The following is a 15147-nucleotide window of genomic DNA, read 5'->3' as shown; positions in this document are numbered from 1 at the left end:
AGAATGAACATATTCACCATACATCTAATCCAGTTACAAGAGTTCTATAGTGATTACTCTTTCATTTGTGCAGTTCTGCTTCCTGTATTGCTCTATGGTGCAGAGGCGTCTGATCATTGTTTAATGTTGCCCCAGGAGAGTGCAGTCTTCTCCATCATGGAAGCTGCAATAGCATATGCAACACAAGTGCTTTGAGTGCTCACCTGACAGGAGGGAAAACCCACCCTTCTAGGCCAAGGTCCAAGGTCCTGAAAGCCAGCCAGACACATTAGCAGTGGTTCTCCACCTTCTGGCCCTTTAAATAAGGTTCCTCATGTTGTGACCCCAACCATAAAATTATTTTCGTTGCTACTTCATAACTGTAATTTTACTACTGTTATGAATCATAATGTAAATATCTGATATGCAGGATGGTCTTAGACGATCCCTGGGGAAGGGTCATTAGACCACCAAAGGCGTCAGGACCCACAGGTTGAGAACCACTGCATTAGGGCATTGAAATCTGAGACCCTCCACTTAAGTTAAAGCTTACATATGCAGATGCTATTCAAAAAGCCAGAGATCTATTTCACAGGGGTGTGAGACAAAGCACACTCATTAAAAATGGTATCTGATAAATGAGATAAAGGAAAAGCCTACTTATACTAATTCAGTAATCCCTGATTAAAGATTAGGACAGATCCTCTTTTTTTTTTCTCTTCAAACATATTTGTAAAGAAATTAGACATACGCCCTATTTTCAGGATTATTCAGTCAGTTGTCACATTAATGACAACAAAGCAATGCCTATTTAGTTTGCAAATAGGTATATCTTCAAGGTCAGTTATGCTTGTCCTGGAAGACCTCATTGTAAAAGGCTCAGCATTACCAATTACATTATAAATTATGAAATCAAGATTTTGAAATCTTTTGTTGTAAAATTTTAAATATCTACAAGAATAGATGAAAATGTGCAAGTTTATAATGAACTATCGTGTACCCATTTCCACAGCAACTACAATAACAATCTACTTATGGCCAGCTTTTTTCATCTATACACTTACCCAGTTTCTACATCCTTTTTAACTTTTACAAATAAGGTTGTACATAAAAGAAGAATATTTGTGCTAAATTGATTAGCAACTATCTTCTATTGTTAAAGGGGATGAATATCTTGGTAAATGACAGGAAGTTCACAGTCAATGACAAATACAGAAAGACTCTATAGTGGTGGGCTAATTCTCTAATTTTCAGTCAGAGATTTTTATAAAAAGAAATGGGTACAACAGAAATTTCTAATTTTATTCCCCAAACTATCATTTCAAAGATTAAATACTGAAATTTTCTAAAGGTAGAATATATTTATTTAACTCATAATCTATGCTAAGCATTCATTTATTAGCCTTGTAGATAAGTATCCGTACCTTAATTTCAGCAGATGAGGAAACAAAAGGTGAACATTTGAATGGTCCATGGTCACAATGCTATTAATTAGGAAACCAAAATTGAAAACGTGTACTTTTCAACTTCAAAGTCCATGCTACACATTGATGATCACAATACACCTTTTCTAGGTTTTTGTGAGGATTAATTTGGTAGTTCGTGTATAGTACTTAGCTGACATACCAACTTGTTTCTTGTGTATTTTTATTATGATTTTTTATTAATACAGTAGAAGGAGAATGGGCTTTGAAGCTAGTGCAGAGGGTCATTCTACTTAAAGTACATTTTCCCTCTATTTTAAATGAAATTAGTGTAAGAAAATTTACTTTGAGCAATTTTGCATTGTGCATCTTAAATCAGAACAGTATTTTAATTCTCATAAATCACACTTTCTTTCAAAAGACAAATAGTGCTGCACTTATTGAATTAAAAAACCAAGCAGTATCTTTTTAAGTGACCCTTCTGTAACTGTGTTTTTACATAGAAATAACAGAATCTAAATTGCCTTTCTTATAGGTGAAAAGTTAATTGAATATGGCCAGGTAAAACTGGGCTAAGTAGAAAGATCAGACATTGCATTTGCCCAGTCTTTGTTAAAATTTTAAGTGTTTTTAAAAATTATTTTAAAGAGAATTAAATAAATACTTCTAATATCTACCTGATGAAATAATCACATTTCTAAATTTTGTAATTTTTATAAATTAGCATTACTGAAACACTATTTTCTGAATTTTGAAGGTAGATGTATACGTACAGGTATCCCAATGAGAACATAGAAAGAAACTCTAAGTGGTACACTTGAAATTCAAACTCTTCCCTTTGGTCTCCCTAGTGAGGAGTGCTTTTACAAAAGGTTGTCCTTTACAAATACAGTGGGGCCTTGACTTAGGAGTGTCCCGACTAACGAGTTTTTCGAGATATGAGCCATCTCTCAGCCGATGTTTTTGCTTTGAGTTGGGAGCTAAAATTCGGGTTACAAGCCAGCTTCAGATACCCCACCACTAGCTGGCGCAGTGAACGTCACAGTGAGTGCCACAACATCAGCCCAGCATCACGTGTCTCACTCATTCACTGTTGATTTGACATACGAGTAATTTGAGTTACGAGCTCCGTCATGGAACAAATTAAACTTGTAAGTCAGGGCCCCACTTTACTGGTCAAATATGACATTAATCTTGCTATCACACTCATCATCACGACCATCTCTTCTTACATTTAAACAGTATTTGAAGTGTTAAAAGCACTTTTATATTTCTTCTTCAATTTGATCTAACTTTTGAAAGGTAAATCCCTAATTTATTCTTCTTAAGGTAGGTTTGAACTCAGGAAAATAGTGACTAACACTTAGCATTTACTATGTGTCTGGTACTATCTTAAGTTCTTTACATACATTAATTCCTTTAACTGCACAAAAACCTTATTAGAGACACCGTTGTTGATCTTATATTATAGACTAGAGTCCCAGTGCACAAAAATTTGTGCAATCAGGGGGGTCCCTCAACCCAGCATGTGCCCTCTCACAGTCTGGGACCCCTTAGGGGATGTCCACCTGCTGGCTTAGGCCCGCTCCCTGGGGGATCAGGCCTAAGCTGCAGTCAGACATCCTTAGCGCTGCTGAGGAGGCGGGAGAGGCTCCCACCACCACCGCCATGCTGGCAGCCGTCAGCCTGGCTTGTGGCTGAGCATAGCTCCCCCTCTGGGAGCGCACTAACCACCTGGGGGCAGCTCCTGCATTGAGCGACTGCCTCCTGGTGGTCAGTGTGTGTCATAGTGACAAGTCATTCCCAGTTGTTCTGCTCTTAGGGTCAATTTGCATATTACCCTTTTATTATATAGGATAAGGAGAAAAAGGCACAGAGAGGTTAAGACACTCACTTAAAATCATATAGCTCATAAGTGACAATGGCAGAATTACACAGTAGACAATTTAGTTCCAGAAGCCATGCTCTGTCTCACAGCTCTGTGCTGTCTGGCTTGTAATCTGACAAGGGACTTGTCACTTAGAATAAGTAGTGATGACATCCAAATTTATTTATTTATTTTAAAATATATTTTATTGATTTTTTACACTTGCTGTTACTTGGGGAAAAACTACTTACTTGGACAACAAGTAGAGAAGAAACATCTCACTTCTTGACACCTTCTTTCTGGTTGACCAGTGGGACATGGCGCTTGTACAAAAACTCACAGTGAGAAGGTTGGACCAAAAATATTACTACATCCCACACACATCCTGAAAATTGAGCATGTACTTAATCTTTGTCAAAAAGAAATCCTTCTTATTTGATATTTTAAAAAGATTTTAAATGTCTAATAATTTACACAATATTAAGATTTCTTCTGTGAATATGAAACATTATATGTATGGCACTGCTTTGTGGCAACTACTATGGAAGCAGTGGGGACAAAGAAAAGAATGTAAAGGGTCTCTGCTCTCCAGAAGCTAAAAATCTACTGAAAGAGCAAATCTCAAAAACAATGGATATGAAGATAGTGCTCAAACTAGTTCTAGGCATTTTTTTTTTTACCAATTACATTAGACTATTTAAAATCAGCAACACTTTATATTTAACAAATTGTGGATTAATTATTCATTTAAGAAAGTTTTTATTGAGTCTAAAAAATATCTCTACAGTGATTCCATAGATAAAATGTGGTATCATTTTTTGTTTTTTCCATTTTTAAACATTGATTTTAGAGAGGAAGGAAGGAATGGAGAGGGAGAGAGAGAGAGAGAGAGAGAGAGAGAGAGAGAGAGAGAGAGAGAGAGATCCCCTTACTGGGGATCGAAATCGAACCTGCAACCTGAGCATGTGCCCTGACCAGGATTTGAACTGGTGACTTTTTGGTGTACTGGACAACACCCAGTCAACTGAGTCACACTGAACAGGGCAAAATAAAATGTGGTATCTTTTATTTCATGCTCTTATATTATTGTTCTCCTTCCAGATGCCCAGAGAACTTTATAACTGTGTCAATAATGCAATATGCTGATACTCTAATAAAGTGAATTGATAGCAGATGCTTTCATTTTCAGAGAGACCACGTATATAGTTAAATTGGCCCTCTTAGTAAAAACAGAAAAGTTAGAAACATCTGAAATTTCATTCAATGCTCAACCCATGCTTGTGCTGGTCTGTGGATTACCCTGAGGAAATGGTAGCTCTGAGAACAAGGAATAAAAAGTCTAATAGATACAGCTTTCCACTGTCCCATATTCTTTCATATCACATTATTCACAATGTGCTATTAAAAATTTATGAGGCTAATCACAAGGTCAATTTACTACTCGAGTGTAGATGTCCTGGAGCTTCTTAGGGAGGCTCAGATTACCAGCTTCCAAAATAATTTGGAAGCCTACAGTGTACATCTTACTGGCCAAAGGTGTAAATATTTTGAAAACAATTACTAAAAGGAAAAAATTGTTCTCTACTGATTTTTTATTATATGACTAGAGGCCTAGTGCATGAATTCATGCATAGTTGGAGTCCAGCCAGCCCAGCCTAATCAGCGGATCAGGGCCAGGCCTGTTGAGAGGAGTAGATGGCAGGAGGTTGGCTGGCTGGCCTGCCCCAATTGGGGCCAGATCAGGGCCAGGCCAGCTGGGGGTAGGGGCTGCGGGCAATTGGCCAGGGGACCATGCCCCTGATTGGGGTGGGGGGAGCGATTGGGGATAGGGCCAGCTGTGGGGAGGGTCTGTGGGTGGTGGTTGGCCGGCCCCACACCCAAATGGGTCCAGGGGAGGAGCCGTGGGTGTTTGGGTGGCCAACCCCAACCCCAATTGGTATGGGCTGATCAGGGGCAGAGCTGGTTGGGGAGAGGGGCCGTGGGCAGATTGGGGTGGTAGGGGCTGATTGGGGGTGGGACAGGCCATGGGCAGAGGCTGTGGGGAGTGGGACAGCAGGCTCTGCCCCTGAATGGGGTTGGAGGGACCTATTGGGGGTCAGCAACCTGGGACAGGGGCCATAGGTAGTTGGGCAGCCAGACCTACCCCTGATCAGATTGGGGGGTCCGATTGGGGAAGGAGCTGGCTGGGGGAAGGGGTTGCAGGAGGTTGGCAGCTGCCCCCCCCCCCCAATTGGGCCGGTTCGCTGGCCATAGTGGGTGTCATAGTGACTGCTTGTTCTGGTTGTTCTGGTGTTCGTTTGCTGGCTTTTTATATAGAGAGATTTTTTGTTGGGCTTCATTCTTCTGCATTCTAACAGGTGAATTTGGCGAGGTGTGCAGTGGTCGCTTAAAACTCCCATCAAAAAAAGAGATTTCAGTGGCCATCAAGACCTTGAAAGTGGGCTACACTGAAAAGCAAAGGAGAGACTTCCTGGGAGAAGCAAGCATTATGGGACAATTTGACCATCCCAATATCATTAGGCTGGAGGGAGTTGTCACTAAAAGTAAGTAAAGTTGTAAGATCAATTTTTGTGTATGTTGAGCAGAGGTCATTTAAACCTGAACTCAGTAATTTAAGAAATTTGATCTTTTTTTCCATAGTTTCTAAACATCCTAAAAAGACCAGTTTAAGATTAACATGTCTTTGACAAGAGAGCAAAAATATTTAACTGGTTATATATTGACAGTGGTCTTAAAAAGCTTTAAAAAATTTAGAAGCTAAACTGGACATTAATACAGGCTGACTAAAAGACAGGGAAGAAGTGAATTTTGGAAAAAAAATTCTGTTATGTAGAGTAGCAAGGAAAAACAATGTTTCAATTCTGATAGGAATTGTCAGGAACTCCCAACTAGCTGCCTTTTCTTTTATTACTCACCACCTTCATTTAAGCTTCCAAGTCCTTACCCACCCCAACTCCAGGCTTTAGGGAAATTATGGGGGTTTGCAGAACACTTCAGAGCTATGAAAGTTGGGATCACTTTAGACCCAATGCCTTTTCTCTGTTCCCTGTGGATTTCAAATAATTCTAATCTACAGTCCCACTTGGCTTCTTGACTTGTCTGGGGAAGCTCTAGCTCACAGCCTGTGATAGAGATCTGAACTTATTTCCTTGATGGTTTCTCCAGCCAGACTCTAAAGGAATCCCATGAGACAACTATGTGATTTTTGGCTCCAATCCCAATGAAAAGCTCTTGAGAATGCTTTGGGATTTTTTCCTTTTTCTTTAAGATTTTAGAGCACAAAAGGAAGAATAAGTTAAATTGGCAGCAAACTCTTTAGAATGAAAGACAACATGGCAGGGAATTGGGCATCCATTAGAGGATAATTGATTGGAACCACATACCACATTTACATATTCTGTGGTTACCAATAGAAATTACATATTATATTTTTCACAACAATATTTTTCTTTAACACTATGCAGAGCACTTTCTTAATGGCACTAATACCTATTCTCCTTTTAGTGTGACTAAAACAGCAGCTCCTTCCTCAGAAAAGCATGGAATAATCAAAATATACTTTGATATCCTTTATAGTTTCCTTATATAATAAATGGGATTAAGAATTTAGCAATGTAAGAACTTAATCATAACGTGTAAGCCTACATTAAGTCACATAAGAATCATTTTTTTTCTCTGTACTACTATACATTAGGCCATACTACTAGTAACATTGAAATATTTTCTGACAAAAAGAAACTTTAAAAAATTTTAAATTAATAATCAAAACACTTAGTAGTAGTACAGATTCAGAAAATGTATGAACCCTGTGTTCCTTCAGGGTAAGACCAAACTACTTAATATCCATGGAATAGGATGATATCTCAGTGGTGTTTTAGTAATCAGTTAGTCATTTATTTTTCTTCATAGCATCCTTACAAAGTGATTGTCCTTCATATCTTTAACCCCGATGGAAGAGGAAATGCATTTAAACTTATGTAACCATTCTTCTTTTAACTATCCATTTTTACAAGGTTTTCTTTCTGAGTTGGCTATTATATGCCCAACATTGTAGTATGGAGATTATTTTTTTTCTTGCTACTATCCCGTGAATTAAGTATATTACAATTTCACATTTGAACAAATGGTAACTAAAGAACAAGTAGATTGTCTAACTGGAAAGTTCTAGATGTGGCACTGGTAACTTGATCTGTTGGTTTCACCTCTATCACCAATTCTAGGCAAAAATGTGTTTCTACTTTTTTATCATTGTATTTGACTTATTTTATTTGAATTATTTATCTTCCCTAAAATCTTGAACATAGCAGAGCATCCCTCAAGCTTCAAAAACTTTCAGTGGCCAATTAATAGCCATTAATGCTTAAAACAAATGTAAACTCTCATTGGAGGCAAGAATCATGTTATTTGATAATCAGCGACTTAAACAGAACCTGAATCATAATAGGTACTTAATTGACTAATGTTAGAAAATAAAAGATTGCTTGCTTGATTGATTGAATGAGTGAATTTTTTAAAAACACCCTAGTTTTCTACCAATAGGTCTTCAGTGTTGGTTCATTTAACTGAACTCACGTTTCAGAGTAGAATTGTGAAACTGCTTGTAGCACGCAGGGAGCAATGAAGAAAGTGATTCCATTTTAACGTGGGCACCTAATTTCTCCAACAACTACTACTATGTAAACACAAGATGCAAGTAACTACGAAAGTAAAAATTAGGTTTAAATTTAAGCTTATTAATAAGCTCTCTTATATTAACAAGTATGAGTAGATTTTTTTTCTTCCAGTGTTAAGAATTTTTGAAAACAAGTTGTTATATTTTGCTAGCTACTTTCTATAGATTCATTTACTGAATGGTAAGTAACATTAAGCTATAATAATTGTGGCAGGTCTTCTTTAGATATAAAAATGAAATAATCAAATATGAATTATGGACACCTGGCAAAGAAATACATAAAACAATCCCTAAGACCAAAATTCAGGGGAAAAACACATTAAGAAAAAGAATGACCTTTAAATATTGTCAGTAGTATGCATTTAATGCCTTATTCAAGCCTGATTCTGTGATATTCTAATATGGATTGTAACTACCTTATTCTTAGGGTAAAAGTTCTAAATTTGATATATCTCCCTGGTAAAATAGGCATGTAAGAAGCTGCCAAATCTTACTATATAAATCCCAGTCATCTCATATAGTGCAAGCATAACAGAGTAGCAGATTGAGAATTAGATATTGAGCTCCTTTACTGGCATATGTAAAAGCTCTAAGTCTGGCACCTGTAACTGAGAGAAAATAGAAATGCCTTAGAAAAAAAGGTAATGCATTGCTCTCAACATATGAGTAAGACAATTTTGTCACCAGAAGTTATTCAATCTACTTCTAGTATTTTCTTTGTTTCCTGAAACTATATAAAGGCTAAAACAATCTCCCTTCAAAGTCCAAACACACACAAATTCACACACACACACACACACACACACACACACACACACACACACAGAGCTGGAGTGATGCAGAGCTTAAAATTTAATGAACATTTAAAGAAAAGATATAATTGGTATCTAGATTAAAAATCAGAAGGTCAAAGTTCAAGGTCTTATGCAACCGTACTGGTTATTAGACATCTGGCAGATCAGACCACTCACAGAGACTCACTTTCTTCAATTGTAACATGGAAGTAGCATTTCTATTTTACTATTTCCAGATACTTTAAAGATCAAATAAGATTATGTAGAAATGCATTGTTAAGTGGAATAGAGCTATAAAAATCTAAATTACCACTTCTGGCGAGCTTGACGTTTTACCAGTTAATCTTGGGAGTAGAGAAGTAAATGCTTGAAAACAATTCCTTTTATTTTTACTCAAAAAATACCTTTTTATTATTGCTATTAATTGTGCTTTGAAGCACCAGGTCTATTATAATGTATAATTTTCAGCTCATTTGGAGAAAGCCCTTTATCCGATCATTATATTTTCATTTATTTAAATTGAGCCATAAACAATTTTAATGGTACATTTTGAGCCTGATAGTCTTAAACAAGAGAAGGTGAGAGTGTCTCTGATCTCAAAGTAGCAGAGAGGTGGGGGCACAGTCTCTGCTCAGAGCTTGGCACTAACATGTGTTATCAATTTTAGTTGAAGTTCAAAAAGATGGAACTTTCTTTAAGCAAATGTTTGAGATTTCTGCCATCACACCATTAGTCAAATGATGTTCCGACTCCAAGAAGACCTCCATTGGCCACTTTTCACTTAGTGAAATAGAAGGAATTATATAGATAAGATTGATGTGGGTTTTTTTGCTGCCGTTGTTATTTGGGGAGGGATTATTTACTGAAAATTTTAAAAAGTAATAATATAATGCACTTGACTATAAACTTTCATTACTAAAGAATGCCAAAACCATAACATTAAGATGGTTTTTTAAAATAATTTAAACATTTCTGTATTGGCGTGAGAATCCATTTTACAAAAAAAAAAAAAAAAAAAATCTTAGTAATTTGTTTCCACCTTTCTATCTGCTCCACATACGAAAAGGAAACATTACTGGAATAAGATGTCATTTTTAGAGAAAATGCCAAATTCGTGCTATTTTCTGTTAACTTCTCTTAAAAATCTTTTTTCTGCACTTGTTTCAAGGGTACTATACCCCTTGTCATAACCTTAATAGACAATATATAGTTATACTTACTTTATTAATAATGTGCAGAAATAGTTTGTTAGGATAATCAATTTTTGAAACTTTGAACATTGGTTATCGTGCATTCAAGACCTTAATCTGATAAATCAGTTGAAGCCATCTCATTCTAAACACCCACATAGCAAAACTAAGAAAATCACTACTTGATATATGAAAAAAATTGAGGCAGGAAGTGCTATTTTTATGTGCTTAAAGAATTTCTTATTTCTTCAACATTAAAGAATGTTGTGTACTTCCTCAATAATTTTAGATATGATGGGTTTTTGATAGTTTTGGAAAAACAAATTCAACTTATAAAATATGTCATGGGCCCAGATACTGTCTTTTAAAAGTTTAAAAATACAATATCTATCCTAAAGGAAGAAGATATATAATTACATACTTGTGTAATAGCTGTCTGAGTAGTTCTGATCTTATACAAACTTTCAGAAGGGGAGAAAAAGGAACACTCCTAACTCACGAGGCAAGTGATATCCTGACACCAACCCACACAAGAATATTTTCAAAAAGCAAAATCACAGGTCAGTGTAACATATGAATACATTTTCAATAACACTGCAGTAATTTTAAAGGCATACATAGCAATGTATTAAAAATGATACTTTATCATACCTGTTAGTTTATTCCAAGCATGCAAAGTTGGTTCAATATTTAACATCCAAGAAAGTCACAACATTAATAGATAGAAAATAAAAAGGCAATCTCAATAAATGCAGAAAAAACAATCATTTTAACTTAAAATATTTTCTTAGCACATCATACATAGAAAATATGTATGTATGATAATTGTATATAAACACACAAACACACCTATAGACCTCATATTCAATCGTGAAACATTAAAAGCATTTCTTTAAAAATAGAATTAAGAAGCCTGCTATCATTACTTCCATTCATTATTATACCTAAGTTATTAATTTTACTATTAGAGAAGAAAAATAAAAGGTAGAAACTTGAAAAGAAAAAAAAAATTGTAAGCTGTTCTTGCAATATCAAACTGAGCACATTCATATTACTACAATCATTAATTGTCATTTTACTTACCAAACAAATCAGCTGTGAATGGAGTAACAGAGAGCAGGAATTTTGTTCCTGTCTTTAAAGATATTAAACTTTGTTTTAAATTAGCATCAATATATTTAAAACTTTTAAGGTCAGCTGTGTGTAAAACATTTGGTGTGTTAACATTGATAGAGATGGTTGGTTAAAGAAAATTTGGAGAAACTGTTTTTTAGCTTAATTTTGAAGGCAGAGGTTATCTTTAACCAGCCTTCAATGACAAACATGATATAATCAATTGTAAATAACACTCTGCCAGGTAATAAATATTTTACTGAAGTCAAAATGGAGTTGGCCCCTGTGCTCATTAACTCATAAACCAGTGGAATAACAGAGGTTATTCTTAACATGAATAATGTCTTGATTAAAATGGAATTTTGAAAAGATTGTCTAAATTTTACATGATTTAATAGGAAACTCACAGGAAAAAAATACTCCAATTCAGTGCATTCCATGAATCAGTTAGGTATAGTACGTGAAAATCTATAACAAAACCTTTTGTTTCTAGTCAAAGGTGATTTAAGACTTCCTTCCTGGAAATAGTGAGGCATATTTTGTCAATTTTTTTCAGTTTTCTTTCTCTTGCTGCTGCTTTTTGCTTCCACCCTGATTCTGATTACGTGATATTAATATTGAGTGTGGGATAATAAGGAAAAATATCTTAATCTCATACTAGATTGTGTTTAAGACTTTTGAAAAAAAAGACACACTTTCTGTTAATAGGAGTTAATAGCATTTCTTTTGGAAATGAATTAAATTTCAAAATTTGTGATATTGCAGTCATCAGTAATTTTTACATTTGCATAAAATATACTAAAGTAACATTTACTTGATGATTGCAATAAACTTTTCCATGTATTGCTATATCTCACATTAATCTGATTCTTCTTTTTATAGAAAAGGTGATTAGGAAGGTTGAGGTGAAATAAGTAGAGCTGAACCTGGAGTTCTCCGACATTTTGAAACACGTTTCTTCTGTCTTCAAACAGTGGCTCAATGATTAGTAATATCTCTGAGCCACTAGGGATAGTTGGGAAAATGAACTGATTATAACATGCTGATATGCTTCCCTTAAGCTTTTAATTATGAAAAAAATCATGATTTCATGTGTACTCATAAATAAGTTTAAGAACAAAAGCAAAATTCCCCTGCAAATTTTGTTTTGCTCATTTTTGATAAAATTTTATTTCATCCAGTCACCCAGCAATAATTTAATTGAGTTCAGTTCAGTATGGATACTTAGACTTGTTTTAGTATCTCTGAAGGCAGTAAATGATAAAGGTTCTTGATGATGTCACTTTTAAATCAAAGTGCACATGAAAGAGTATCCAAACTTGAATAGAAACACATTGCATTGTGTGCAGATGAGCTGGTAATTTATAATTTCCAACCACATTCCATATTGTTAGAACTAGTTCCCATCATTATTGCATCTCTTTTTCTTTAACCCCATTCATCATAATCAAAATCACAAGGGAAACTAGGTAAAGACACCGCTTTCCAATATGGAATATTTGTATTTGTTTACTCTTTGTACGTTTCGGCTTGCCGAATCTTTGAACTTAATGTAAAGCACATTTTTAGACTTGACCATGTTAACTGGTGTGTTTATAAATACCTAAATCGTATAGCTAAATTCAGCCTGCTCCTACTTCTGAATGGTCATGAGGCTTTGGCTTAATTGACTGGTTTGAATTTTCAGCTACTTTCATTTTCATTCCCCTTGCCAAACATTCTACTAGACATGTCAACAAAAAATGAAATGGTCATAAGGCTGGGATCCAGAAGGAAGAGGGGAGCAAAGGTCTGGGTAGTGCAGTGTGCAAACACAATAACAGGCCCCTGTAACGGAGAGTTGCCTGTCTGAGGCAACATATCTATGACTACATTCTAGGTATGCATTGAATTTTGCTAGATAGTATTCACCCTAGAATTCTGTTAAGAAAGGAACACAAAAGTGTATACTGATTTATGGAGAATATACATATGCAGAAATTCATCCCTTCAGGTCAGGTCTCTGGGATCAGTCTTTAGACATTTCATTGACCAGTTCAGGAGTAAGTGAAGTTTACAAGGAGATATTGAATCTTCCCTTTTTTCTTTAATATTTTAAAATCAAAGCTCAATTATAATTTTGAAGAAGCAAGTTCTAGAGACTTAAAGTTTTGGCTAAATTGACTTTTCAGACATCACCAGACTACATATATAATGTTACTCAAGCTATATAACTAAGTTACTCTGTTGAATAGAAAATAGATTGATGTATCAATTGGTTGTTACATATATAAAATTATTTGAGCAATTTCATAAAATTTAAATAATTTTGTTACCTCAATAAACAAAATATACAGCTTGGGAAACATTCAAGTACCAAATGTAGGAATTATAATCTTCACAGTACTAATCCATAATTCACAAACAGCATGAATTAAGAGTTTTCACCTATGAAAGGAAAAAAAAATCAAAGAAAGTTATTTTCCATCATGAGAATGGCAAAGTAAGCTTGCAGTGGTTCTCAACCTTCTGGCCCTTTAAATACAGTTCCTCATGTTGTGACCCAACCATAAAATTATTTTTTGTTGCTACTTCGTAACTGTAATGTTGCTACTGTTATGAATCATAATGTAAATATCTGATATGCAGGATGGTCTTAGGCGACCCCTGTGAATGGGTCGTTCGACTGCCAAAGGGGTCGCGACCCACAGGTTGAGAACCGCTGAAGGATCTTGAGAGGAAAAACTATATGTGCTCTTCACTTAACTATGCATTGAAGTTTGTGAAAAATCTATTATTTGCTCAAAGTCTTCCATCAGTACTCAGTCTTAACTCAAATCTTCTAGACGTGGAAGAGGGGTGATTTTTCTTCCTTTGTAACATGATGGATTTATAGCTAAAACAATGTCATAGCAACAATAAATGAAGAGAATTACAGTGTGGTAATATATGTGAGCTTTGAATCAGAGACAACTGTGTTGGGAATCTGCTGCAGCACTAGCTGTGTGACCTCAGCTGGTTTCCTAAATCCACAATGCTTTCCGCTAAGGAAACACAATGGGAATAATGCATATTCCTAACGCATAAGGATGATGTGAAGATGAAGTGAAGTCATTATGTCAAGTACTAATTTAATGTAATTCTACATGATTCTAAATATGGAATTACTAGTGTTTCCTATATCCATTTCATATGTGTTTTTGTATTTAAAATGTTTGTTTTATATTACTTATTTTCATAGTTGTCATGATGCATGTAGAGTTACTATATGTTTTCAGCTTTGTTCGCATAACATTATCATGTAAGAATTATTTAAAGTGCTACAGTCTTCAATCACTTAAATTCAGAATAATCATATAATTGTCACTCACAATTGTCTAAATCATTACCAATTGTTGAACATATGTTCATTTGTAGATATATATATATATATATATATATATATATATATATATATGTATGTATGTATATTTAACACCTTTGTGTTTAATGCCTTTTTATATACCTTAAATGTTTTTCTCAGGATGAATTTCCAAAAGTAACAACCTAGTATATTCAGGTTGCAGTGTTTGGCTTTGTAACTTATTCCCTGTGTGGTGTAGAGTAATTTTATTATCCTCTTTTTATCTTAGTTTTTGTATGTGTAAATGGAAATGACAAATAATAAGTTAATGCATATAAAATAATCAGACCACAATCTTGTACATTTTATAAAAGGCTATTAAATGAATCTATATGCTTGTTAAAATATTTAATAGCATTTAAGGCCACACATTCCAGAATGGTTGTTATAAGTTACTGCCAACAGCAATTTTATTTTTCTTTTAAACATAGCATGGATTTTATAATTTTTAATGTGTTAAATGTATACAGATAAAAATATTATAATTATTATTCTTAATTGTTTTGTGCAGTTCACATGTTGAATCCATGAAGGCAGGGTCTTTGATTTATTTCTGACTAACTAGCACAAGAGAATATCTAGCACACAGTTCTGTAATTACTTGTAGAAAGTATAAATGATTGTGGAATTCTTGGCTATATCTTGAGCTTGAAAGCAGAAACACTTGATTTTGTAGATCAGCTAAGATGCAATTAAAGTGAAGAAAACGTCATATTTGGTGTTCAT

General features: G+C 34.9%; 1 protein-coding gene across 1 annotated transcript in view; it reads left to right on the top strand.

Annotated features, from left to right (window-relative positions):
* EPHA3 (EPH receptor A3) overlaps positions 1 to 15147 on the top strand; it is a 373137-nt gene that overhangs the window by 311513 nt on the left and 46477 nt on the right. Inside the window, exons 11-13 of the mRNA XM_059688051.1 lie at positions 5628 to 5813; positions 10476 to 10525; positions 14542 to 14556. Coding sequence (XP_059544034.1) covers positions 5628 to 5813; positions 10476 to 10525; positions 14542 to 14556 — 251 coding nt within the window. The remainder of the gene's footprint in view (positions 1 to 5627; positions 5814 to 10475; positions 10526 to 14541; positions 14557 to 15147) is intronic.

This window comes from Myotis daubentonii, chromosome 3, assembly GCF_963259705.1.
Source record: "Myotis daubentonii chromosome 3, mMyoDau2.1, whole genome shotgun sequence".
Lineage (NCBI taxonomy): Eukaryota > Metazoa > Chordata > Mammalia > Chiroptera > Vespertilionidae > Myotis > Myotis daubentonii.
The sequence above is the reverse complement of the archived record's forward strand: the minus strand, read 5'-3'. Positions and strand labels throughout refer to the sequence as shown.